This window comes from Capra hircus, chromosome 19 (genome assembly GCF_001704415.2).
Source record: "Capra hircus breed San Clemente chromosome 19, ASM170441v1, whole genome shotgun sequence".
Taxonomy (NCBI): Eukaryota; Metazoa; Chordata; class Mammalia; order Artiodactyla; family Bovidae; genus Capra; species Capra hircus.
The window spans coordinates 34601863-34627797 of record NC_030826.1 but is presented as its reverse complement, the minus strand read 5'-3'; the positions used below and the strand labels follow the sequence as shown (position 1 = coordinate 34627797).

Below are 25935 nucleotides of genomic sequence, written 5' to 3'. Positions count from 1 at the left end.
GGGGCTTCTCACCGCGTCCTGGAGGCCCCCAAGCAGGCAGCCACACCTTGGTTTGGCGGGGACCAAAGAATTAACATTCAGCACACCTGCTTGGCTTGGAGTTCCCTCCCGGCTGTGGCTGGGACAGATGGCACCTCTGGGGCTTTGCTTCGCCTGCTCTGTCACCATGGGGCGGGGCTTTTGCCTGGTGTGGCTCCCCTGGGGCCCTCTCCTCTGCATCCTGACACTGTCACGTTACTTCTTGCTGCCCTCGTGTCCTCTGGCTGGCTGCTGTCCTGTCCAAGGCCTGCCCTCTGACCCTGAGCCGCTCCTGGTGCTGGATTGGACCCCTGTCTTGTGGTGCAGAACAGAGCCCCAGATGGGCAGGACACCAGCCACCATGCCCAGGGGGCGGCTGCCGGAAGCCTGGCTGAGAGGCCTCAGGGTGGGTGTCCTGACTAGTCCTGGCCTTGAAGTAGTCTTTGGACTGGCCGCAGAGCCTCCCCAGTGTTTCTCAAATGGTGAGCTGTGCCGAGCAAGTGTGGCGGGGGTGGCTGATTGAACCACTGGTGGCTGACACCAGGCCCAGCTGCCAAGGTCCCACCTGCTGCTTGGCTGGGAGTCCAGACCAGGCTCACCGGGATGCCTTTGCTGTCCCAGCTGTAGGACTACAGGGACCTGAGCTGAAAAGGCCCCACTTTACAGATGCCTGAGGTGGACTCCCCCAGACCCCTGGCAGGTGGCACTTCCCTCCCTCTTCTGACCTCTCGTGGCTGGCCCGGCCCATAGCATGCAACTGGCCTGACTCACTGGCCCCTGCAACTCGAGGCCATCGTGGGGCTTTCTGGTCCTGAGGTCGGTTGGAAGAGCTCTCATTCTACATGTGAGCGGGTCTGTCCTCTAAATCTAGCAGGATACTTGGGACAGGCCACCTCGGGTGTGCAGCCAGCCGGAGCACCGGCAAGAACTCCCCGTGGTTCCCAGGCGCTCCCACGCCGCCTGGCTTCCTGCGCTCGCTCGCTCGCTCCCCCGCTGCAGCTGCTGCTGGCCTGCAGGAGACTCCACGGGAGCAGAGATGGCTCCACAGGGAGCTGGTCCCTGGGAGTCTGCCTTCCTGAGGAAGGACCCCCGAGAGCCCCTTCCACTGGTCCCCTCCCAAGGACGAGCTGGCCTCCGGGTTCCCCTCCTCTTCCTCATGAAGTTAGGCTTCAGGCTACTGGGCCCAGTGGCCCTTCACTTGCTGCCCTCGACTCTGCTGCTAGTCCGATGCAGGGACAGCCCTCCCTGTGAGACAGCTCAGGGGGAACAGGGTTCTGGCCTGGGGACACGTGGGCAGCTCATGAGGGTGCATCCACCAGGCGGATGCTCATGTCGCGGGGACAGGATAGTCTCCCTCCTCAGTGATCGCCTTGGGATTTTGCTTTAATTCTTGGGATGATTTTGATTTACCATATTTGATTTTTACCAGCGGTTCTTTCTGTTTATTCATTCTCCAGCCTTGTTTTCTTCCAGGTCTTGCCCCTCTCCACTCCTCCTGCTGTGTCGCTGTGACGTTACTCGCCCCTCCTCCGCCTGCTTCGCTCCCATCTCAGCTCCGTCTCCAGCCGTAGATGGCCTGATGATGCCGCCCGCCCTTTCACACGAAATCAACTTGCTTTGTTTTTAATTTGGGTTTTGATTCTTTTTACTGTTGGCAGAAACAATGTTAATTCATGGGTCTTTTTCTTGCTAAATTTTGGACACCCTGGGGTGGGGGCTGCATCCGATCTGCTGAGGCACGTGGTGAGGCCAGGGCGCCTGAGGTGCTGGCTGCCTTCTACCAGTCTGTGGCTCAGGAGGGGGCGCTGGCGTGTGAGAGCCGAGTGTGTCAGCCTAACAGCCCGTGCGGCATCTGCGGTGCGGGGCTGGGAGGCAGAGGGCAGGGCCATGTGCAAGAGCTGCCCCGTGTGGAGGTGGGAGAGGAAGTGGGGGCATCAGGCAAGCTGGCCGAATGAGGGGTGTGTGCGGCCGGCACCCCACACGAGGGTGGCCCAGGAGCTCGGGTGAGCCAGCGTGGGGTGCTGGCTGCAGGAGCCCCTCAGACTCCGGACCATGTCCCCTTAGGCTCCGGGGACCCTGTCTCCCCGCTCAGTGGCCTCGTGCCCTCTCTTGCAGGAGGTCCCAGGTAATAGAGAAATTTGAGGCCCTGGACACAGAGAAGGCAGAGCACATGGAGACCAACTTGTCCACCGGGCCCTCAGCCTCAAGTGACACTCGACAAGGCCGCAGTGAGAAGAGGGCATTCCCTAGGAAGCGGGTGAGCGTCTGGGCTCTGGGCAATACTGGGGCGGTGCAGGCGGTAGGGACGGGTGGCATATGGCCCCCCCATACAGCACATTCACATGTGGGTGCACTTCTGCCCAGCTTCCTGCTCTCGTTTTCTGGTCGTTTCTTGCGTCTCTCACCTTCTTCCCTGAGGGAACTTCTTGAGGGTGAGGCCCGTCTTCTGCATTTTCCTCTCGGAATTCCGTCCGTCTCTGCTCAGAGCTGCTCTCGTGCGCCTTGGGTCCCAGGTCCTAACTAGAGCCATTCTTCCTCTCTGAGGCTGTCTGGCCTTCCTTCTCATCTTTTCTGGCCATGGCCAGAGCCCTCGTTTCTCTGCTGAATCTCCAAGGTGGATTCTGCTTCTGAAACTCCCCTCCAGGGCCCCTGCTTCTTGAGGCTCCGCCAAGTCCACCCTCTGTCTTCCTCCTGTTCTCTCTGGGCTCTCCTGCTCGCTGCACAGAGCCCAGCTTCTTCCCTCTGTGAAGGCCCAGGGAGGATGGGGACCCGGAGAGCCAAGGGGCTTGTACATCTGCAAGAAAAGGCTGCCCTGTCCACCAGAGCGGCTCAAGCCCCGGCAGGTAGCTGGAGGCTCAGGACCAGGAGTCTGGGCGTGGGTCCCATCTGCACGCAGGTCCTGGCCGCAGGGGCAGAGGTGCCGAGGTACCAGACAGCAAAGCCCCACTCCTTGCCCGCAACACGGCCCTGAAGCCCGCCCTCCTGCGGCTCCAGCGGATGAGGGACTGGCTGGTGCTGACGGGACTGCTCTCTGCCACAGGACCTCCCCAGCGAAGCTCCTCTCCCAGACGCCTCGGCCTCCCCCCTGTCTCCACACCGAAGAGCCAAGTCACTGGACAGGAGGTCCACGGAGTCCTCCCTGACGGTGAGCCCGGGCTCCTGTGCTCCGAGGCCTGGAGATGTCGCCCCTGCTGCTTGTCACAGGGCTCTGTCTGCTGGTGTCCGTGCTGGCTGCCCCCGTGCACGGGCCGTCATGTCTGTGTGAGAAGCAGATGCTGTGTTTCTGCCCCTTCTTTGGGCCATGTGGGCATCCTGAGCTCTGAGATCTCCGGCAGAGGAGGCCACCAGGACTGCAGAATTTTGACTCCGGGGGTTGGGGCCACAGCACGAGCCTCTGTTCTTCTTGTTTTGAGTGTTTGTCTCTGTAACGTCTTGGAGGCAGGAGCCCCCTTCCCACCGGGCACGTCACTTGTTCATGGGGTCACCATGGAGGGGGCCTGGCCTTCGCTTCAGGGTGTGGGAGCTGTGGCTGTTGGGTGGAGGTAGGGAGTGGTCAGGCAGGTCTGGCGGGACTACCGCCCCCTCAGGGAGCCCCGAAAGGCAGATCAGAGCCCCAGGAGTGAAGACAGTGGCTCACATGGGTCCCTCTTGCCTTCGTCCTCGGCCTCCTGAGGAACCAGGGCTGGTCCCACCCCCCCAGGCATGGGGCCCCCAGCGGCTCCTGAGCTGGACCAGGGCACACGCTCTCTCACCTGGAGTCTGGACTTTGCAGCAGAGGCTCCAGGGCACCCATGGCTGCTGGGTGTCCCTCCCCGGGGCACGTGTTCTCTTAACTCTCCTTGGGTCCTTGGACACTGCAGTGCTACATCTCTGTGCACCTGGCCTTGCCACGCCCACACACGAGACACCAGCCAGGCCCAGGGCTGCGAGAGCCCTCCGGGTGCTCTCAGGTGCTGTCAGCACCTGCTGTCCTGGCTCTGCTGCTTGTAGGGAAGCGGGGGCTCAGGGTCATCCTGGCAGGCCAGTGGCTGGGGGCTCCTGGCAGCTCACTGCTGCGCCGTGCTCACACCAGGTGCCATCAGTCTTCCTGTGGCTTTTATGAGACTCTCAGTCTCGGCCGTCACTGCTCATCTTCCCTCCACGCGAGATGCCGGATGGCTCTGTCTGGACTGTTCTCTGCTTCCCGGCGGCCCTGCTGTGCTGCTCATGGGCCGAGGGGCCACACCTGCGCCCTGTGCGCAACCTTGCCCTCCTTGGAGATGCACACCCGAGAGTGGCTTGGGCAGCCCCTGCCAGGGCAAGGAGCCACATGTGCTCATCTGGCACGTGGAAAAGCCCCCTTTCCTAGGGCCCCTCACTGGAAGAGAAATGCCTGCCTCGTCAGTCCGCTTCTGCACAGATCCAGACACGAGGCTGCTTTTCTCTGAGCTGTTCTTTATTCCTCTCTCTTAGCCCGACCTGCTGAATTTCAAAAAAGGCTGGCTGACCAAGCAGTATGAGGATGGCCAGGTGAGTGGCTGGAACTGCCGTGGCCCCAGGCGCCAGGGAGCAGGTGCAAGGTCCAGCTGGCCTTGTCCCCATGGGTGTGAGGGCACTGGCCCTTGTCCACCACCTCCAGGACTGTGACCACGACCCCATCTCCTCAGAAGTGGGGGTGTGGTGGGCAGTGGGGGCACCAGCCTGCCTGCTGCCAGCATGTGGACTGCTCTCCCGCTCCTGGTGGGCATCAGCCTCAGGCCTGGGGATGCCCTTCAACCTGAGCTTCCCGCCTGGCCACATTCTGCAGAGGTTTCCTGAGAGCCCAGGTCCCCCAAGAACAGGCTCCCTGGTTGTGAGGTGGTAGGCAGCAGCTGAGATGCTGCCACAGGTCTGGGAGGAGCTGGCGGACTTGAGCAGAAAGACCAAGCCACTAGTGGCTGCTGGGGTGGAGACCAGGCCTCTGGGAGGCAGGAGAAGCCTCGGGTCCCTCTGTGAGACCCCCGGATGCCCCTCCCCACCCTCCTCCTCTCTCTCTCTCTCCCCTCCGTACCCACCCCGTCGGCTCTGCCTGCAGACTCAGCGCCCCTGTCGATCCTCACAGTGAAGACTGGGAAGTCTGGCTGGTTGTGATTGGGTCACCCCTGCTGGCAGCAGGTGGGCACCCCTCTGGCTAGACAGCAGGTGGCCGCAACTCACAGGCTGCCTCCTTGGGCTTGGGGGACCTGGCTCCCCTCTGCAACCACACCCCTGCGGGTGGAGTGCCCACACCACCTTATCACAGGGGAGAAGGCGTGTGCATGTGGCTGCCTGTGGCCTGAGCGGAGTCCTGTGTGTGTGCCCCAGCCAGAGGGGCCACCTACTGTCTTGAGTTCCCTTGCTCAGGGAGGTCCCCCAGGACCCTGGCTGTGGAGCGCCTCGGAGCAGGAGTGTGGAGTTCAGTCTTGATTTTTCCCCTTCTTTTTTAGTGGAAGAAGCACTGGTTTGTCCTTGCTGATCAAAGCCTGAGGTTCTACAGGGACTCAGTGGCTGAGGAGGTGAGTGTCTCAGGTCCGCCCTGTGTGCTGACGGGTGGCCCAGTCCAGCCCTGGGGCAGACTCTGATGTTCTGGGACTGACTTCTGCTGGAAGTAGGCTCTCCAAGCCCTGCTTCAGCACCTGGGATGGGGGGCTCCAGCAGCTTTTCTTGTCTGTGTTTTTTGAAAAACACTGAAAGATGTCTCATTTTAAAAGTCAGGATGAGCAGTTTTGTTCTTTCTACACGGAAATATTGTGGTGAATTGTCTTGCAAAGAATCAAAGTAATGCATCTTGTCCCCTGTTTTCTGGACAAGGATGGGATGTGGCAGGTGAACTTGGCAGCCTGGTTGAGAGCCCTGGTTCCGTGGTTGAACACCAAACAGAAGGGCTTTTTCTTCATCTACAAAAAAACCTCTTCTGAGTTTGGCATTCTGTTCCTACACCTTTCCCTTGCTTCCCACTCCAGGAATCTCCTTTGGGAGATACAGTCCCAAATGTGAATGATATTAGTGGTTCTTGTGCCTCTGTAAGCACAGGCGACAGAGGCTGGTGGGCAGGCAGATGGGGAGTAGTGTGGGTGCCAGCGGCTGCAGGAGCACACGCAAGCGCTGGGTTGTTCTCACAGTGTACTTTATGGACCCCTGGAGACCCATCCAGGGTTTTATAACAAAAATAGTGCTGTAAGACTATGATGCCGTTGACCTCTTCCCTTGTGCTGGCCTTTGTGCTGATGGTGGGTGCTTTAGCCAGCCAGGCTGCAGGAGCAGACAGCCAGTGTGTCCTTCACTGCCACACGTTTACAGTCTTACAGAAAGGGCCTTCACAGGACAGGAAAAGTGCTGATTACTAGTCTCAGCCTTCAGCACCTGCCAGAAGCTGGCACAGTCCCTTGTGCTGCTTGTCCAGGCATAATGCCACCTCATGGGGAGCACCCGCTACGACCGTGCTGCCCTCTGCCATCCCCCCTCCTCACGGCCCACCATCTCTGCTTAAACACCAATGCACAGATGCGCACTCGATTAAATAAACCGAGTCTCTTCCTTCAAGGAAAACGACTGACAGAACTGTTACCAATGATTCAATTTGAGGTTTTAAGAAAAACTGGAACTTTGGAAAACTTGTGTTCATTGTCGCTCACCTGACAGTGTCCCTGAGGCTAGACTCCCTGATGAAATGGGCAATGATGACAGTGGACCCAGCGTTCGCTCCGGAACAAGGAGCACGCCAGTGTCTGGGGACTCTCCCAGGAGATGGGACGTGGTGTCGCGCGTGGGTCAGAGGTCCATTCACGGAGCAGGGTAGAACCATGGAGGTTAACATAACAGCAAGGGCAGAAAGACTCCACTATGCAGTTCACCTTTAAGAAGCTACCACTTGTCAGAGAAGAACAGCCGCAACTGTCTGAAAAGACTTCCAGCCTGAGTCTGTGTGAGGCCAGGCCCTCCTCATACACTTCAGCCAAAAGCTGCCAGCAGACTGAGTTCAGAGACCCATGTGAGAATCCAGCTGTCCTCGGAAGTTAGGCATTAAAGGCAGGTGCAAAAATCTCTTGCTGGTTTTTTTTTTTTTTTTTTTTCAAAATTTTTTTGATGTGGACCATTTTTTAAGTCTTTACTGGATTTGTTACAATATTGCTTCTGTTTCATGTTTTGGTTTTGGCTACAAGGCATGTAGGATCTTAGCTCTGCAACCAAGGATTGAACAAACACCCCCTGCATTGGAAGGCAAAGTTTTAACCACTGGACTGCCAGGGAAGTCCTGCAGGTTTTTTAAAATAATACTTTTTATTTATGAAATGGGTTTGTGCTCTTAAATGACTAAAAATTTTTATTTTTTTTTTCAGTTTCTAATATGGCAAATATCAATAGATAAAAACCCCCATGAACAAAAGCTCTTTGGGGCCCTCAGTTTTTAAGAGTGTAAAGGAGGTCTGAGAACCCCAGCCTGGATGTCCCTGGCAGGATGGGGGTGGGGGTGGCATGGATGCTTCTAGGTGGTGTGTGGTTGGCAGCACCTGTGAGAATACCTGTCCCGTAGACATAAAGCTCACGGGACACTGACCTTTACCTTCTAAACCTCTCACCTTCTCTGTAGGCAGCTGACTTGGATGGGGAAATTGACTTGTCTACGTGCTGCGATGTCACAGAGTACCCAGTGCAGAGAAACTATGGGTTCCAGATCCATGTGAGCAGGGTGGGGCTGGGCGGCAGGCTGGGTGTGAGGGGCAGGCCTTGGGCCTGACGGGCGGGCACCTCATCCTCTCCTTTTCTCAGTCCTGTAGCTCCCCACCCATCCCCACTCTGTGATCTCAGCAGAAAGCAGACGCCAGCATCTCTCCCTCAAGGCTGTCTAGAGCCTTTGTAGTAATAAGGTCTTTCTTTCAGTAGAACAGGGACAGCTGGAAAGAGGTGGGGTATGGGGAGTAAGAGTGAAGGTGTTGCTTCTTCAGCTCTCAGGGCACTAGCTTCTCATGCACTTATTCTTTGCTCATCGATGTAGCCACTCACCGGAGTCTTTCTGCCCCACAACCTTGTGAAGGACTCCAATGTGCAAGGTGCTGTCCCATTCTCAAAAAAATTATTTGACTGGACAGATGGAGCACTTCTTACTGACCACTTTATCAAAGATGGGGTTTAAGGATTATTCAGGGGTAGCCAGATGAGGTGATGGCACAGACCCCCGGCTATGCCAGCTGGCTGATGCCCACTGCAAGTCTGAGGGTGCTCCAGAACCCCCACAAGTCAGATAACTAGCTGGGAGGACTCAGAGCACAGGGAACACTCTACTTAGAACCGCAGACACACTCTAGCAAAGGGTACAGATTGGGATCAGCCCGAGGAAGCACCTCGTGGAGAACTGTGCTGAACAGGAAGCTTTCACATCCTTGGGGACAGTCTCCCTATTGGCACTGACGTTTGGTAACACACAGAGCTTCCAGCCTGGGGAGCTTGCTCGGGCTTAGGCCTGGCACCAGGCCCAAGTGTGTCCAGAGTGCTCATAGCAGCTTCATAACCCATCAACTGGATCATTGTCCATGTGGTCAGGCAAGCTCCAGCCCTTCCCCCAGAGGCCAGCTGACATCACACAGCCAGGCATCTCCCTCCCACACGCCTAGTCCTTCGGGCTGGCTAGCCCCCACTCTGCTCCACAGTGGTGCAGGGCAGAGGCCAGACCTGTCCCTGTGCTGTGCTGCGTTTAGTCGCTAGGTTTCCCGAATTGCACGTGGATTCTTTACTGACTAAACCACGAGGGAAGCCCAGACCTGTCTTTGGGAAAAGCTAATTCTTCCCTCCTGAGAGCGTGAGGTGTGCGACGGGCACCCAGCAACCTGCCAGCAGCCTGCCAGCTGCCTGCCAGCTGCCACCCTGGGCTCCTGGGCTGGGACTCCCCTCCTGACCTTTGGGCCTAGATCCAGCACGTGGCAGTGACCAAGGTTAACCAAACTCAGAGAAGACCGAGTTCAGAGCTGAAGGCCAGTGAATTCATAAGAAGGAGAAATCCATCCCCCAGTCCGTTGGGCTGCAGGGCATCTGGCAGGGCACTCCACCTGTGACTTGGGGGCTCTGATGATTCCCTGTGCCCGTGTCCTGCAGAAGGGAGAGGCATGCTCAGTGAGCTAGACCTCTAGCCGCCTCTGCGGACGGTGCTGGGGGTGGTGCCAAGTTCCTGCTCTCTGGGCCTCGTGCTGAGACCCCCTTCCCTCAGCCCCTCCCATCAAGAGCAGCTCCTCTGGGAGGGGAATCCCGGGGGTGAGTCCTTCCTGCGAGCCCTTTGGGGTCAGCGAGGGGCACTCATGGCTAACACCTTGTCTTCGGTGCAGACGAAGGAGGGCGCCTTCACCCTCTCTGCCATGACGTCCGGAATCCGGAGAAACTGGATCCAGACCATCATGAAGCATGTCCACCCGACCTCTGCCCCAGATGTGACGAGGTGAGCCAGTCAGGTGCCCAGGAGGCTCAGTGCAGCCGCCCTGTCCCTCTGTCTGTTACTTGCACTGCCCCCACACCCTGCCAGCCCTGCCCAGTGCATGAACTCCCTGGGGCCTGGGTGTAAGGCATCTCTGGCCGCTGAGCCCTGGTTGGTCAGAGGCAGCACCAGATGCTGTGTCCACAGGCCACCTCAGCGTTGCCTTTTCTTGGTCTTCCTGCCTCACTCCTGCATCTGCAGGATGTCTGTGCAACCAGGACAGATGTCCCTTTGGAGCTTTTGGTGTGGGTGTCGAAGCTGGGGATGTTCCTGTGTTCATAGCCATGCTCTGGGAACCTCATCATTTGCCCCCCACTTTCCTCCTGCCTTGATGGTTAGAAACCTGCTGTTTTCATTTCACAAAAAGCAGATAGATCAGGATCTCTGCATGCAGCTGGTTCTGTGACACCCAGAAATCTGCTGCCTTCACTCCTGGCCTCAGTGCTTTCACTGGTCCTAAGAGTTTCTCCCTTATGCTTTTCCCTCCTGTAGTCCCAGTGCTTCTCAAGTGCCTCTCTTGGGCTGGAGGCCATGCCCGGAGGGTGGCCCTCGTGCCCACAGAGCACTCACGTCTCCTCCTGGGGGTGGCTTCACACCTTTGCCAAGTCCTGCCTCCCGGCTGGTGACCTACATTTTTGAACAGAGTCGGGAAAGGATCCTAAAGGGACTCTCCTTTCTACTCTTTCTGTCCTGTCCTGACTCTATTCCTTCTTTCATTAGACGAACAGAATATTTGGTTGTTCCTGAGTCTGTATGACCAGGAGCAGAGGCCAAGGCCCTCCCTGGGCTCTCTGAGGGACCCCATGTGGCCGGTCCAGCTCTAGGTGGGGGGATGTTGGCTTTGGGGTGTCACAGAGCAGGTGTGGGGCTCTGGCCTCAGAAGCAGCGTGGAGAACGTGCTCAGGCCCACGTGGCTCGGGACAGGTGCCTCCCCTCCACATCAGGGCCACAGTGTCCTCCTGACAGGAAGAGACTCCAGTGTCAGTGGTCTGAGCCGAGGTGCTTGCCTCACTGTTGGCTCTGTGTGGGGAATTTTATACTTTGAGGAAAGGATAGATGTTTTTAGTGCAGCTAAGGCATGCATGTCCCAGGAAGGTGTAGATGCCAGAAGTTGTAGCTCAATCCATGTGCTGCAGCCCCAACCTGGTGGGGTTGCAGGGGCTTCCTCTCCAGAGAGAGTGGCAGAGAGGCGGTGTGTTGGCCTGACCATCACACAGTTGGGGCCCTGGGCCAGCTTGCAGTTGGGTGTTGTTGAGATGTCCATCCTGGAGAAGTGTGCCCAGGCATGTGGTCCTGGCCTGGAAGCCCCTAGGACAAGAGGGTACCTCTTCCGGAGGCTCCTTGTCTGTGTTCCCTGGAGGCCCCCAGCCCTAGCCCTTGCCACTCAGGGGCTTCCCACCCTGTGCTGAGGGCTTGGGTGGGACCAGAGGCCACTCTGCTCAGGCTGAGAGGGGTGTCTCGGGATCTTGTCCTCAGATGGCCACAACTTATGGTTGTGGGGGAGGGGGTGCACCCGGCTGCTGGGCAGGCAGGGGTGTCCTCCAGTGTCTGGCCCAGGTGGGCCACCAATCTTCTTGAGTCCTGACCAGTGAGCCCCTATGTGGTGCTGGCTCGTGGGAACCACCTGGGTGAGCCAGCTCAATGGCCCACAGGTGGTCCCAGGGCTGTCACACCAGCCACCAGAGTGGTTTTTTAAAACACAGACCTGACTGTGTTCCTTACCTGCTTATTGAAAACCCACAAGCCTTGAGGAAAGTAGCTGCTCCCGTTCACTCTGTCCCCACTGGCCCAGCACACGCTTCCCTCCCATATGGCCTCGTTTGGATGGTGGCTGTGCCCAGCAAACCTGACAGGGCTCTCAGACCCTAGCATCATCCAGCAGGAAACCTCTGGGCCGTTGTCTGCGGCTCCTTCTCTGCCTGCAGGGCTGAGGCCCCTGGGATTCCCCCCAGGGACTGCAGCTGAGCAGGAAAAGCACATAATGACAGCAGGGGCTGGGCCTGGTGGTGGGGGCCCCACCCGACCACTGTCTCTGGCCCCTGCAGCTCGCTGCCGCAGGTGAAGGCCCGGAGCGGCTCCCCCTCGGAGACGAGGCCGCTGGAAAAGCAGGACGGGGAGCTTGGGGAGCCCGACCCTGAGCAGAGGAGGAGCCGGGCGCGTGAGCGCAGGCGCGAGGGCCGCTCCAAGACCTTCGACTGGGCCGAGTTCCGCCCTATCCAGCAGGCCTTGGCCCAGGAGAGGGCCGGTGGCCCTCGGGCCGAGGCGGAGCCCGGGGAGCTGGAGCGGGAGCGCGCACGCCGGCGGGAGGAGCGGCGCAAGCGCTTTGGGACACCTGACGTGGAGGGGCCCAGTGCAGATGATGCGGCCCTGCGCATGGAGGTCGACCGGGGCCTGGGGCCGCCCACAGCTGCGGAGCTCAGGACCCAGAATGTGCATGTGGAGATCGAGCAGCGCTGGCATCAGGTGGAGACCACCCCCCTCCGGGAGGAGAAGCAGGTGCCCATCGCCCCCCTGCACCTGTCCTCCGAAGACGGCAGCGACCGACTCTCCACGCCCGAGCTGACCTCGCTGCTGGAGAAGGAGGTAGCATCCAGGACGGGTGGGCGGGCTGGGTGATTCCATGCAACCCCCTTCCTTGGCCCTCTCTGTGCCCAACAGTGTAGGAGCCGTGGGCCTAGGCCCAAGGGCTTGTAGACCCCTCAGCAAACCAGGCACATAGACAGGTCCCAGATAAGTACTAGGAGGGCGGGCTGGGTCAGGGGGAGGTGCACACCAGGGCTTTCCATAGACCAGAGGGGTGGGTACTACCATTGAGAGCCAGCGGTGCCAGAGGTGGGTGTGGGGTGAGTTGTGTGTATTACCTGCCGTTTCTGGGGCACAGTGAACAGGTAGGCTCCTGTCTGGGCACAGCAGCCTGGCACCCTGGGTAAGGCCGGAGGGGTGTACATGGCTGGCCTGCCTGCTGATTCTGATGTGCTCTTTACTTTGGGGTCTGATGAAACCATAGGCTGGGCAGCTGGCCTGCCTTCACCTCTCATCTTATTTTGTTAGATTCATGAGGCTGATATGTACCACTAGCATCAACATTTTTCTATGACTGTTAATACAATAATAGAGGCAGAACACAGTAAATTAACAGTCCAAAATCAGATTGCTCTAAACAGCTGGACTGCAGGGCAGCAGGCCACACACACTGGACTCTGAGACTGTTTCAGACAGCACAGTTTGATACGAAGGTCCCTGTAGCCTGCAGCTGTAAGGGGCAGGAGCCGATGGCTGGACTCACAGCTGCTAGGAACCACAATGAGAGGCTGCTTGCTTCTTGAGGACCCATCCTCCCCAACGTGATTTTATACAAAATCCATCATGTCCAGCTTGTCGAAGGGGTTCTGTAGGAGCCAAGGTAGAGTCTTGGACAAGGTCTGCCTGGAGCAGCACAGGCCTTTTTGGCCATGCTGAGGACACCCAAAGGACCCAGTGGGCAGTCTTCCCTCAGGCACAGGCATGGAGTCCTTGTTCCTGTAGGGCCTGGCCTGGTGCAGCCCCAGCATCTGGAAGCTAGTGGCGCCCACGCAGATTCACAGCCTAAGCTGAACCGTTGGTGCAGTGTAGACCTGACAAGCGCACCTGCTGGCGAGCTCCGCCACGCTGGACCAGGAGGACCACAAGGGCCATGCCATGCTGCTCCTGACCACTGCTGCCATCCTGCTTCACATGTGTGTCTTTTTGCCTGCAGTTGGAGCAGAGCCAGAAGGAGGCCTCAGACCTTCTGGAACAGAACCGACTGCTGCAGGACCAGCTGAGGGTGGCTCTGGGCCGGGAGCAGAGCGCCCGGGAGGGCTATGTGCTGCAGGTAGGGCTGAGGGGCTGCCACCCTCTGGGCACCCCCGGGCTTCATGTGCAGGACCCAGGCAGGCTAGGAATGTGCAAAACCAGTGCCAGGCTCTAGGGCCATCTGTCGCGGGAGCAGGCGCTCTGGGCAGTGTGCTGCTGCTGCTCATATAACATTGGGAGAATCTGATGAATCCTCTACAGGCAAGGCTCTTTTGTTTTCTTCATAAAATAATTATGGTTATCTTTCTCTTCAGCTCTCAAAGAGCCCAACATATATTTATTAATCAGTGTCACATGTTTGCAAGTCATCTCTAACTTCATAAGAACAGCATTAGTCTCATTTTACGGAAGAAACTGAGGAACAGACAAGTGCCTCCTTAGGATCCGCTCATGGCAGAGCTAGGACCGTGTCTATGCCCCACCCACAGGGCAGCCTGGGACTGTCCACTCGCCTAGCAGCCCCACTTCTTACTTTCTGCTGAGCCTGAGGTTTGAGGGGGAAACGTGGCTGCCCAGTCCCGAGCCAAGTGTCCAGACCCATCGTCTCCTGCAGGTGTCTCTGTGCCAGAGTGCCAGTCGCCAGCTGGTCTCAGGGAGCCACGGGTCTCACCAGGCAGGAGGGCATCTGGGCAGGGCAGGCTGGTATGAGCTGCCAGTCCTGCAGTGCTCCAGGCCCACACCAGTTCTGGGGTACAGCACTCCGCTGCCCCCTTAGCAAATGTGTGATGGAAAGAGGTGACAGACAGAGGAGCTCCAGGAAGAGCAAAGCAGGATGGTGGGACTGAGAACATGAGTCTTGTCATCAAAGGCTGAGGGCACCGCAGTCCAGTCAGGTCCTGCACCCCGTCCCCCAGCATCAGGTTCCTTGTCTGTGTAGACCAAGGCACGGTCCCAGAGGGTCCCCCCCCCCCCCCCCCGACTCTCCAGGCCCCTGAGTCACTGTGATACGTCTCTGCATCTGCAGACCGCAGCACACTGGTTTCCTTGGTCCGGTGGACCTTCGGGGGCAGTCTGTCCTCCTGCCCCCCACTCCAGAACACCCTCTGGTGGATGTTTTTTCTGCTTTCCTTTTCCCCAGCTTTGGCCTCAGTCCTAGGCACCCTATGTGCCCTGGACCCTCCTCCCAGCCCTTCAGCCATAGTTATTGCCATGCCCAGTTCAGACCCTGAGGCCCTGGGGACCTGGTGTGGGGACACCCCTCTTTCCTGCACATGTCACTCTAGGACTTTCTGGGACATCTGTGCAGAGACCCCGCAGGTTTGCGGAGCACCTTTTTAAACCCTGGTTGGGCTGCCAGCTGACATCAGGCCGAGAAGATAACTGGCAGCAGATTTTGCACATTGCTAACCTCAGAACCCTCCTGTGTCTGACCCGGATGGTTGCATGAGCCTGCCCCAAGGCCAGACATATTAATACTTCCCTGCCAGGTCAGAGGGCAGTTACTCTTAACCTCCCTCTGCTTTCACACTGCTTATGATCTCAAGTCTGGGTGAGCGAGGAGGGCCTCTGGGGTTAAGGGTGAGGAGGGTCATGGTGGCGGGTGGGCGCCGTGCTGCCAGCCGGGAGGAGGAGCTGGCATGTGTGGCCGTGGACTGTCTCTTAACTTGCGTAACTGAGTGTCACACCTGTGGCTTCCCCGCCAGCGTACCTCGAGGGAGCCATGGGCAGGCCAGTTCCCAGGCTGAGCTGTTCTCACTCCCTTCATGTTGTTTTCTCCTCCGTTAGTTAGTTCTGTGTATTTTGCATGCCTTTCAGTTTGAGGAGTTTTGTTTCAAGTGTTTTATTTTCTGCATGCTTCACTTTGTTATTTTGAACTCCACAAAGGTTTGTTTGTTTTGTTAACTCTCATGTTTTACTCCATGGTTTCCGTTCCCCCTCGTTTTGTCTTCTTGCAGGTAGAGGTTAGTTCTTCTTGTCACTGTGGAGGACAGGCGCCACCTCCCACAGGAGTGTCTCGGATGTCACCTCACTGACGTCCGCCAGCGGTGCCGCCCTTCCTTCTCCTGTGCCAGAAGGAAGGGGCAGCGTGTCGGGTGCTGCGCTCTTGTGGGGTTTGTGGTCTAGAGCCATGTGCCTTTTGTTTCGCAAAACAAATGATGCTCTGCTCTGCTCCTGCCCGCGCCTCCTGCCAGAGTCTCGTCCCGCAGTCTTCGTTTGCTTACCACTGTGCTCCATTATTCAGTTCTGTTTGGTTTATTTCTCCTAGAAGCTGTGCAGTTAGAGCTGTTTTGATGTTACTGTTCATGTTTTCTGTTTATCTGGAAACAGCTGCTTACCAAAAAAAATTGAGATTTGTTAGGTTTTTTTTTAATGGGAAAAAAAAAAATTGTGCAAAGGATAACAGACAGACCCACAAAGGAGCCTTTCTGTGGTTGACCCTGGCCAGAGGTGTGACACTCAGAACTGGGAGGCCGAGTGTTACTAACCCATGTTTCATCGGTTTTTTTAAGACCGAAGTGGCCACCTCCCCGTCCGGCACCTGGCAGAGGCTCCACAGAGTCAACCAGGATCTGCACGGCGAGCTGGAGGCCCAGTGCCAGCGCCAGGAGCTCATCACACGGCAGATTCAGGCCCTGAAGCGCAGCTACGGGGAGGCCAAGGATGCGATCCGGCACCACGAGGCCGAGATCCGGAGCCTCCAGGCGCGGCTGGGCAACGCCGCCGCCGAGCTTGCCATCAAGGAGCAGGCGCTGGCCAAGCTCCAGGGCGAGCTGAAGCTGGAGAAGGACAAGGTGCGCGAGCAGCTGGAGGAGCGGCAGCAGAGCGAGGCTGCGCTCAACGCCCAGCTGCGCACCAGCGAGCGCAAGCTCCAGAGCGCAGAGGCCCTGCTGCTGGGGAGGACGCAGGAGCTGCGGGACCTGGAGCGGCAGCAAGTGCTGCAGCGGGACCGGCACAAGGAGGTACAGCAGTTGCAGGAGCGCATCGCCGACCTCAGCCAGCAGCTGGGTGCCAGCGAGCGGGCCCAGAGGCTGATGGAGGAGAAACTGCAGAGGAACTATGAGCTGCTGCTGGGGAGCTGCGAGCGGGAGAAGCAGGAGTTACTGCGGAGCCTGGCGGAGGCAGAGGACAGGGCCCGCGCCTTCGAGGGGCGGCTGCAGGAGCATGAGCACCAGGTGGAGGCTCTGCAGGAGGAGAAGCTGAGCGCTGGGTCTGAGGGCAGCGAGGCGGTGCAGCGGCTGGAGGAGCAGCTGGAGATGAAGGAGGCCAGCATCCAGAAGCTGGCCGAGCATGTGCAGAGCCTGCGCGATGAGCGCGACCTGACGCAGCAGCGCTTCCAAGAGCTGCTGGGCCGCGTCTCCCTGTCCGATGGGGATGTAGCTGCACTGCAGGAGAAGCTGAGGGGAAGGGAGGCCGACTACCAGAGCCTGGAGCACTCCTTCAGGAGGGTGGCCGGCCAGCTCCAGGGCGCACACACGCGGCTCCAAGAGAAGGAGGAGGAGCTGCGGCGCCTGCAGGATGCACACGAGAAGGCACTGGAGAGGGAGGGGCGGGGCCTGCAGCAGGCTCTGCTGGGGCCGTCCACCCTGGGGAGCAGCCTAGATGAGGAAGACGAGAAGCTCCAGGCAGAGGGGGAGATCGAACGGCGACTGGCCACAGAGTCTCTGGAGGATGCCGAGGACAGCCTTGCTCGTGTGGGCCTGCAGTGCCAGACTGCCGGCATGCCTCTGGGCCTGCCCTGCTTGGAGCTGGAGGACGTGGCCCCAGGGGAGGACCTGGGGGACAGCAGCCCCAGCAGAGAAGAGAGCATGGTGCCCCTGAGGTCGGAAGTGTCCTCAAAACCTGACCAGGGAGCACCTGGCATTAAGAGGCAAAGAATCCGATTCTCCACGATCCAGTGTCAGAAGTACACCCACCCTGACGGGTGTGAGAAGACCGGAGCCAGCAGCATGTCCTCGGACACCAGTCAGGAGCGCTCACCCTCGGAGGAAAGTATGTCATCAGAGGCTACCCCCAGCTCACTCCCCATGCCCAGTGACCCAGATGCTTACCTGTCCATTATCCACTCCCTGGAGACCAAGCTCTACGTCACGGAGGAGAAGCTCAAAGGCGTGACAGCGAGGCTGGAGAGCCAGCAGGGCCAGAGCCAGGAGGCCCTGTTTGCGCTGCACCAGCAGTGGGCCAGCACCGAGGCGCGGCTCTGCGAGCAGCTCCGAGCCAGCCTGCTCCAGGTCACTGCGCTGGCCGCCCAGCTGGAGCAGGAGAGACAGGCCAGGGTGGAGGCGGTCGAGAGCCATGTCGGGGAGCTCAGCGACGTCCAGGTGAAAAACAGCCAGGCCCTGGCTTGCCTGGAGAGCTGTAGAGAACAGCTGCGGTCCCTACCAGGGGACGCAGGAGCGGGGCTCTTGGCTGGTCTTGAGAGCCTGCTCATGGGTGCTGTCCAGGCCCTGCATCCCCGGCCAGCTTCCACGGGGGAAACAGGCTTCTTTGAGGAGGAGAAGGCGCCATCCCAGCAGCTGCCACACATGCTTACACTGAGCGAGGAGCAGCAGCTGCAGCTCCTCTCTGAGCAGATCGCTCTGGAAGCCGCCCTCATAGACCAGATTGCAGACTCGCTACGGAACACGACATCAGACATGTCACAAGTCTTCCTGGAGATCGCTCAGTCAGGACGGTGGCCGCTGGAGTCTGAAAGTGCTGTGGTCTGTCCAGGGGCCCCAGCAGATGCCTGGGCCAAGAAGGTGCTGGTGGATGGAGAGTTCTGGAGCCAGGTCGAGTCCCTGAGCCGGCACCTGGAGACGCTGGGCGGAGAGGCAGCCAGTGCCTCGGGAAGCAGGCAGCCATGTGCCCGGCCAGCCCCAGCCCCTGCCCTGGCGGACGCCACGTGGGTCAGGGCTGAGCTCAGTCTTGCCGCGTGCTCGATGAGGGAGTCCCTCCACCGCAGGCTCCGGAGCATCCAGGAGACCCTCCAGGGGACACAGGCAGCCCTGCAGCAGCACAGGTGCATGCTGCAGGAGGTCCTGGGGGCCTACCGGACCCCTGCCTTTGAGAGGGTGATGCAGCAGGTCTCGGAAGCCCTGCAGCTTCCACTGGGCACCAGAGACGGCGACCAGGTGTCCTGGGCCAGGCACCCACCGGTAGAAGCACCAAGTCATCAGGACCCAGCCGGCTCCCTGGCTTGTCCCTTGTCCAGCCAGAGTTCTGGAGTCTTAGCTGCTATTCAGGAGGAGCTTGCCCTGCAGCTTAAAGATAAGGCCAGTCTCCTGGGGGAGATTTCTGCCTCCCTAACCTCACTTCCCTCTGTGGAGGTACTCGGGGACTGTCGGAAGCTCCTGCAGGCATCCCAGCATCTCTTGCGCCGTGCTTGTCTGGGAGGCCTTGGCCAGTATTCTTTATTAGTTCAGGATGCGATTCTTCAGGCTCAGGTGTGTTACGCAGCCTGCAGGATCCGGCTTGAATATGAGAATGAGTTCCGGGGCTACAAAGAGTCCTGGCTGGGCCAGAGGGACCCCTACGAGGGGCATGAGCAGGCCTTGGGGGCCCTGCAGGGGGAGTCCAAGGAGCTTCTCTGTAAGCAGAAGGGCGAGTACTTGGACGTGATCGCCTTCACCCAAAGGGAGAACATGGAACTCCAGACCAAGGTTGCCCAGCTGGACCAGCAGCAGAGGCGTCTGGAGTTGGCGCATGGCGAGCACGGCGAGAGCCTGGCTGCCCCACCAGAGCAGTTCAAGGAGGAGGTGGTCCAAGTGGAGGGCGTGCTGCAGGCCGCATGTGGCAGGGTCAGGGGCCAGCCTGACACTGGGGCCAGGGCCGAGCATGACCTGGGGGGGCGGCCTGTGGAGCAGGTGCAGGCCCTGGAGGCCAGGTTCCAGCTCAAGGTCAAGGAGCTCCAGACCATCCATGAGGAGGAGCTGCGGGCCCTGCAGGAGCACTACTCGCAGACCCTGCGGTGCCTGCAGGAGACTCTGTGCCGCTACCAGGGCCAGCCCCCCTCTGGCTCACTGGCCAGTGGCGAGGCCGAGTCCTTGGCGGGGCTGAGGGAGCGTGTCCGGGAGCTGGAGGCGCAAGTGGACGTTCTGCGGGAGGAGCTGGAGCACCAGGACCCGGCGGGCGGCATGGCCTCCCTGCAGGAGGAGCGCCAGAGGGACTTGGAGAGCCTCAAGGTCTCAGCACAGAGTGGTCGGGGTGCGGCTGGGACAGGGTTCTCAGCTCCAAAGGCGCTGTTCCCCCTCGACCGCCTGTGGGCACAGGGGGTCCCAGCAGAGCCCGGTGGGGGGGCCCCACCTCACCTCCAGGCTGTGCAGACCTGGACTTGGCGAGGTTCCTCTCCTCCTAACTGTCCTGGGAGGGCAAAGTCAGGCTTCTCAAAGGACAGGGGTGTTTGCCACACAGTGTCAAGGGCCACTTCCCACCTCCCCCTCAGGGGCCGTGTCCAGTGGGGAGCCTTGTGCAGGAATGGTTACTCTCTCAAGGAGATGCAGCCTTCCTTTCCCCACACGTTTGAAGAAGTGACTTTCCCCCAACACATCCATCCTGTTTCACACCCCTGTTGGTGAGCAGGACTCCATGGCCCTGGCCTGTCCAGGTGACGTTCCCGGCCCTGGAGCATTCAGCTGTGTGGAGCTGCCCGGGCTTTGGGCTGCCTGCTCTTGGACTTCTTGCCACACGAATGCAGTAAATGCCAGGCTCCTCACGTGTCCCCCTTCTAGCCAGCACCACGTCCAGTGCTGAGGTGGCTCTTTTCTGCTGTGATAAGCACTTGGGCATTGGCAGGCACTTTGGCACCTGCCAGGCTGTTTCCAGTGCCTTTTCCCAACTCAGTCCAAACCTTTTGAAAGCCATTCTGAATCTCAAGGAGGTTTCAAGGGCTGATGGAAAGTGCTGCACTGTCCCATGAGGTCAGGGCACAACAGCAAGGCATTTGAAAGTAACATCCCAGCTACTTCCCCTGACACTCAGGGTCTGCACGGGAGGCAACTTAGACGAGGCCCGGACCGGCCTCTTGTGTAGTCAGCCTGAAGTCAGGAGAGAAGCCCCTGTGCTGATGTGGGTGCATGCTGGGCCCCTGCAGGGATGTAGGCCAGGCTGAGGACTTGGGTAGCATTCTGTCCTGAGTCTGTTCTCATCGGGTCCTGTGAGACACACAAATTACAACCAAACTGCTCGCCTGGGTGCTGGGCTGACAGCAGTCACTTGAGGGAGACTGGGGTCTCAGTTCCTCTCCTGACAGCTGCAAGCTGGTGCCTTTTCTGACACCTCTGCACAGTAGTCATGGAGGAACCGACTGACCCCACGGTTTACTGTCTTAAAAGTTAGAATTGTGTTTACAGGTTAACATATGCTCTCCAAGGAAGAACCTGAGTGTTTCTGTAAGAAGAGTTCTGACCCTTATCTTGAAATACTCTTAAAACATTCTCATCTAACTATGACTTCGACCCTTCCCCTTGTGTTGACCAAGAAGCCATGCTGAACCAAAGCATGTGGGAGGGCAGCTCTGGGACTCTCCAGGTGTCCAGGGGTGTGAGAGCTGCAAAGAGGAGACAGGGGCTCCATCTGAAAGCCACTGTGAGGAAGAATGTCCCATGAGTGGTGGACAGCAGGTCTGTCCCAGGGAAGTGCAGACCCTGAGTGTGAAAATGCTGACTGGGGAGTCCAGAAAGTTCTCTCTGCTCCTGTGGGAGTCAGACAGAGGTGCCCAGACACAGACTGGGTTCCTGGTATCTTTCCTGGATCCGGACACAAGAAGATCCCCCAGACTTAGATCAGAGGTGACGTGGCTACGTTCTCACATCTCTGAAAGAGAACTGAGAAGCATGGTTCCTGCACCTTAATGAGCGAGGCCCTCTCTCTCAGAGAGGTCCCAGTGTGCCTCCATCCAGAAAAGAGCTGCACAGACCAGCCCTGACGGCCACAGGCACACTCACCCACCCCGTGCAGAAGACTAACCTGATATGCCAGGCCTGGGGGATACAGGGTGGGTGTATGGGGTAGTTGGACCACTTCTTAGCTCCCCAAGCCCACATCCAGGTCATAAACCAAGCCAGGCTGGAGCAAGGCACAGACCAGGCCGGGGAGCAGTCCTGCCATGACCTCAGTGCAATGAGCAGAGGCACCTGGTAATTAGCACCTCTCTTTGTACTCCTTCACAAGGAAAAGGAAATGTCCCACACCCTAATCTAATTCTTCCAGCGCATGCCTGAGAAGTTCAGTGACCATCTCAGAGTGGCCAGCTGGGCAGTGGCAGGGCTGGGCCCCCAGCTCTATGTCCTGGGTCACTGTCATTCATAGGGTCTCTCAGCTCCTGGCAGCTGACCAAGACTCATCTCTGTTTGCAGCTGTGCCCGACGCCCGGGGTATGGCAGTTCTCAGCACGTCAGTGGTTAACTCAGACCAGACCTGCCAGCCTCTGCCCGTGCTCTGTGTCGTCCTGTCAGTCCTACCTGGCAGTCACTCCATAAAGGGCCAGGGTGGGCTGTTTTCAATACCATGGCAGCCTCCTCCTACCCACAGTACCAGCTCTTTGCAGAGAAATGGAACTCAATCACAGGAATCAGGCAGCTCACTGGGTGAACACCCTTTTCTAACTGCTCTGGGAGTGAGTTGGTGCCAGGCTCAGCTCCAGAGAGCAGCTTCCCGCCCTGGGGGCCTGGCAGGGTGGGGCTGTGGTCTTCTCAGTCGCACTTTGCTCAGGGAGCCAAAGGGAAGTGGGTAAAGCCCCTTGTGCACCTTTCAGGCCACATGCGAGCGGGGGTTTGCAGCCATGGAAGAGACGCACCAGAAGAAGATCGAGGACCTGCAGAGGCAGCACCAGCGGGAGCTGGAGAAACTGCGGGAGGAGAAAGACCGCCTCCTGGCGGAGGAGACCGCAGCCACCATCTCAGGTGGGAGTTGCTCACCCCGGGATGGGTGATGGGCTCTCCCTAAGCTGGGCACAAGCTCTAACCCTTCTCCAGGGGGACAGCAGGCTTAAGGAGCCCTTCGGGAGCTCATGAGCCCCGAGCCAGTCACATCTGTGCATCAGAGGACCTGTCCTCGTCCGTCTCTTTGCTGGTACTTCTCTGATAGCAGACACCTCTGCGGTGCCTTGGTCTGTCAGAGCCTGGAGTGTCAGCACCAAGCACTGGGCCTCGGCCAATGTTCCCTCCTTTGTGTTCCACAGCAGCTTTGGGTCTTAGCACCGAGAGAAGACAGGCCAACCTGAAAGCCTGCTTATTCTATATTATATTGGACGTTTATGGAATCAGGTTTTTTTTTAAATATTAAAACCAAACCCCACCTGATCCCTTTTGTTTGGGAATTCCTGGGGAATCCTGGCCCAGCTGCCAACAAGCCAAGCCTCAGCAGTGCGGGATGTCCCCTTCCTGTTGGGCTCGCCCCGAGCCTCTTGGTGCTGAGGGCCACATCCTGTCCGCAGCCATTGAAGCCATGAAGAACGCCCACCGCGAGGAGATGGAGCGGGAGCTGGAGAAGAGCCAGCGCTCCCAGATCAGCAGCGTCAATGCGGACGTCGAGGCCCTGCGGCGGCAGTACCTGTGAGTTGGGCTGGTTGGCTGGGAGGGCGGTGTCTTCCGCCTGTCTTTGTACAAGCCTCTGAGACGTGGGGTCCTGGCAGCACGGGTGGAGGCCCAAGGCACTGAGCCCACTCAGAGCCTCCTGTTCAAGGCGCCCCACACTGCCCTGGCCCAGCACTGCTCTCACAGCCCAAGTGGTCCCATTACTGAGCTGAACAGAAGCCAGTCAGTAAAACAGAGAGGGTAAGATGCAGCAGAAGAGGTCTCAGTCAGATCTTAAGGACCCACCTGGGAGACCCCCGGATCCCTTCTCTCCATCAGCTGCCGCTGCTTCAGAAGCTGGGGGGTGGAGGCGCAGTGTGGACACCCTAATTGTGTGTGCAGATGCGGCCACAACCCCCACGTCTTCAAACAGCACTCACTGCGGTGCTGTCTGCTGAGGCGGCAGGGGGAGGCGCGTCCACCCCACAGCTGCTCTTGAGCTTTGCCCTCAGGAGAACCAGCACCCCTGGGAGCTTTCCCCTCGGCCACCGCAGGCCATGCAGAGCCACCTTCATGGGGCCGCATTGACGGCAGAGGCGGGCAGCAGCAGCAGCTGGAGGGGGTCTGTAGCCCTTTGGCCTTGGTTTTCCAAATCCAGGTAGAGCTGGTGTAGGCTGTCAGCCAGCTCCAGAAATGGCCCAGTTCTGATCTCCATCAGAAACAGCACGTTTTGGGTGTGAGGGTGAGGCACTCCCAACCCCAAACCCCAGGAGAGGAGTTCAGGCTGCCGGGGGATGGACGGAGCCCCCAGGCTGGACTGCACACCTGCGCTGTGACGGGGCACGGGGCTCTCATGGCTGCCCTGCCTGGTGCTGTCCCGCTGTCCCTTGAGTTTGTGAAGGGGACACTGGGCCCAGGGCGTGGCCCGAGGAGTGAGTGGCGCCCTCCCCCCAGGGAGGAGCTGCAGTCCGTGCAGCGTGAGCTGGAGGTCCTCTCGGAGCAGTACTCGCAGAAGTGCCTGGAGAACGCCCACCTGGCCCAGGCCCTGGAAGCCGAGCGGCAGGCCCTACGGCAGTGCCAGCGCGAGAACCAGGAGCTCAATGCCCACAACCAGGTGAGCCTCACAGGGGCCCCGCTCCGCAGGCTCCCCCCGATGTCCGGCTTCACCAGGGTGTGGGCAGACATCACCACTGCTGCCAGCTGCTAGCCTCGGGCTCTCTTTCTCTTGTCACTGTGTGGTTGGGGCCCAGGGCTCCACCCCCAAGGCTGGGACTGTGTTTAAACACCTCCCAGTCAAGACCATACAGTGCTCACATAGGATTTTGTCAGATTATTCTCTTAAAACATGCCTGCTGCTTAGAAAATTGGGGCATACTTAAAATATGTACTGATGGAACAGCTCAAGGTAGGTCTAGTCTGAAAAGAGCTGCTCTGTGTGCATTGGACCGCTCATCCTCCCAAGGCACTGAGCAGACAGGCCTGTCTGCCTGGCCCCGGCTCGAGACCCTGGGGGGCCTGCAGCTGTGTGCCTGGTCACTGCAGTGGCCCAAGTGACCGCCTGTCAGCTGGAGAGAAGGGACACGAAGCGAGGGCTGAGGGCAGCAGAAGGCCCCAACCTGCAGAGATGGGGACACACGGAGCTGCGCAGCACCGGCTGTGGTGACAAGAGGGGCTGGGAGCACGGCTCCTGCGGGGCAGCTCCATGGAAACCTCTGCCCCGTGCAAACGGCTTCTGCACAGGTGTCACAGCTCACATGCTAACTCAGACACCCGGCTGCACTATGATAACAGCCCTAGGCAGCTCTGAGAGCACCTTGTGGTTGTGTCGCTGTCTCCAGGAGCTGAACAACCGCCTGGCTGCAGAAATCTCACGGCTACGGACACTGCTGACTGGGGACGCCGGTGGCGAGGCCGCTGGTTCGCCCCTCACACAGGGCAAGGACGCCTACGAGTTAGAGGTATGGCTCAGAGCCAGGTCCCTTCAGCTTGCAGCGCACGAGTTGCACGTGGGACCAGGGGTGGCCCCAGCTTACGGGAAAACCCAAGTCATGCCAGGACACGAAGAGAACAGTTAGCCGCCAGGCAGCATGGGACCTCTTGAGGCCCCGGGACCTTTACGTTTAACCCGTCCTCACTCCCTTGCCCCCGTCCCTGGTTTCCACCACATCACAAGTGCTGACCTCCAAAACCAAACACTGAACAGCTGCGTGACCCTGCAGCTCCCTCATTTCTCTCTCTAGGTCTTGTTGAGGGTCAAGGAATCAGAAATTCAGTACCTGAAACAGGAGATCAGCTCCCTCAAGGACGAGTTACAGACGGCGCTGCGGGTAACGCACGTCCCATGAGGGCCTGGAGGGTGGGGCCACGCGGGTCCAGACCACACGCAGAGGCCCGAGTGCATTCACCGTCACAAGTGTTCTGGATGGTGGCTCTCGGGCGGGGCAGCGGACATGAGGGCGGGCAGTCCTGCCCCCGCCTGGCAGGGCCCAGGGCTCCAGCACACGGCTGTTTCCTGCGGGTGCTCCTGGAGGCGGACTCACTTGGGGTGGCCAAGACCGGGGCTTCCAGCCTGAAGCACAGAGCTGCCCTCAGGGTCAAGGCAGCGCCAGCCTGCTCAGAGCCGGGGCCCTGCCATGCCTATTGCACTTTGTGTCTGGTTTCTGCCTCCACAAGGTGGGGTCAGCCTGCTTCCTCTGCTTCTGGAGGCATCCCTAGTCCAGTATGTCTGTAACCACGCTCTGCTGTCCTTTTGTCCCCAAGGACAAGAAATACGCCAGTGACAAGTACAAAGATATCTACACAGAACTCAGCATTGTGAGAGCGAAGGCCGACTGTGACGTCAGCAGGTTGAAGGAGCAGCTGAAAGCCGCCACAGAAGCACTGGGTGAGAAGTCCCCGGAGAACCCGCCTGTGTCCGGATATGGTGAGTCCTGCGGCTCTGGATTCTCTCTCTGGAAACTGGGTGGTGGGGCTGCTGGCCCTTGTTCCAGCAGAGGAGCCCCTTCTGGGTCAGACTCTCTCCCTGGCTGCATGGGCAGGACGTGGTGGGTGCCAGCTCACACAGGGCAGTCACCCTTTGGTACACATGTTCACGACCGCAGGCCATGTTTCTCGTTTTCCTGACGGACTCCCTTATTCTGGAAGTGGCTCTCACTGGTTTGTGATCCTGGGGTTTCACCATAAAACCTATAA

General features: G+C 59.0%; 1 protein-coding gene across 12 annotated transcripts in view; it reads left to right on the top strand.

Moving 5' to 3' along the window:
* Positions 1 to 25935, top strand: part of MPRIP (myosin phosphatase Rho interacting protein) — a 94988-nt gene that overhangs the window by 61402 nt on the left and 7651 nt on the right. For 8 of the 12 annotated variants that reach the window (XM_018064816.1, XM_018064814.1, XM_018064813.1 and 5 more), the window contains 15 exons: positions 2134 to 2275; positions 3059 to 3163; positions 4471 to 4527; positions 5463 to 5531; positions 7607 to 7696; positions 9333 to 9442; positions 11524 to 12061; positions 13215 to 13331; positions 15763 to 19413; positions 21984 to 22131; positions 22665 to 22782; positions 23698 to 23857; positions 24582 to 24701; positions 24984 to 25070; positions 25504 to 25666. In XM_018064816.1, the coding sequence (XP_017920305.1) occupies positions 2134 to 2275; positions 3059 to 3163; positions 4471 to 4527; positions 5463 to 5531; positions 7607 to 7696; positions 9333 to 9442; positions 11524 to 12061; positions 13215 to 13331; positions 15763 to 19413; positions 21984 to 22131; positions 22665 to 22782; positions 23698 to 23857; positions 24582 to 24701; positions 24984 to 25070; positions 25504 to 25666 (5675 nt within the window). The remainder of the gene's footprint in view (positions 1 to 2133; positions 2276 to 3058; positions 3164 to 4470; positions 4528 to 5462; positions 5532 to 7606; positions 7697 to 9332; positions 9443 to 11523; positions 12062 to 13214; positions 13332 to 15762; positions 19414 to 21983; positions 22132 to 22664; positions 22783 to 23697; positions 23858 to 24581; positions 24702 to 24983; positions 25071 to 25503; positions 25667 to 25935) is intronic. The other 4 variants (XM_018064820.1, XM_018064817.1, XM_018064819.1 and 1 more) reach the window with 1 other exon arrangement.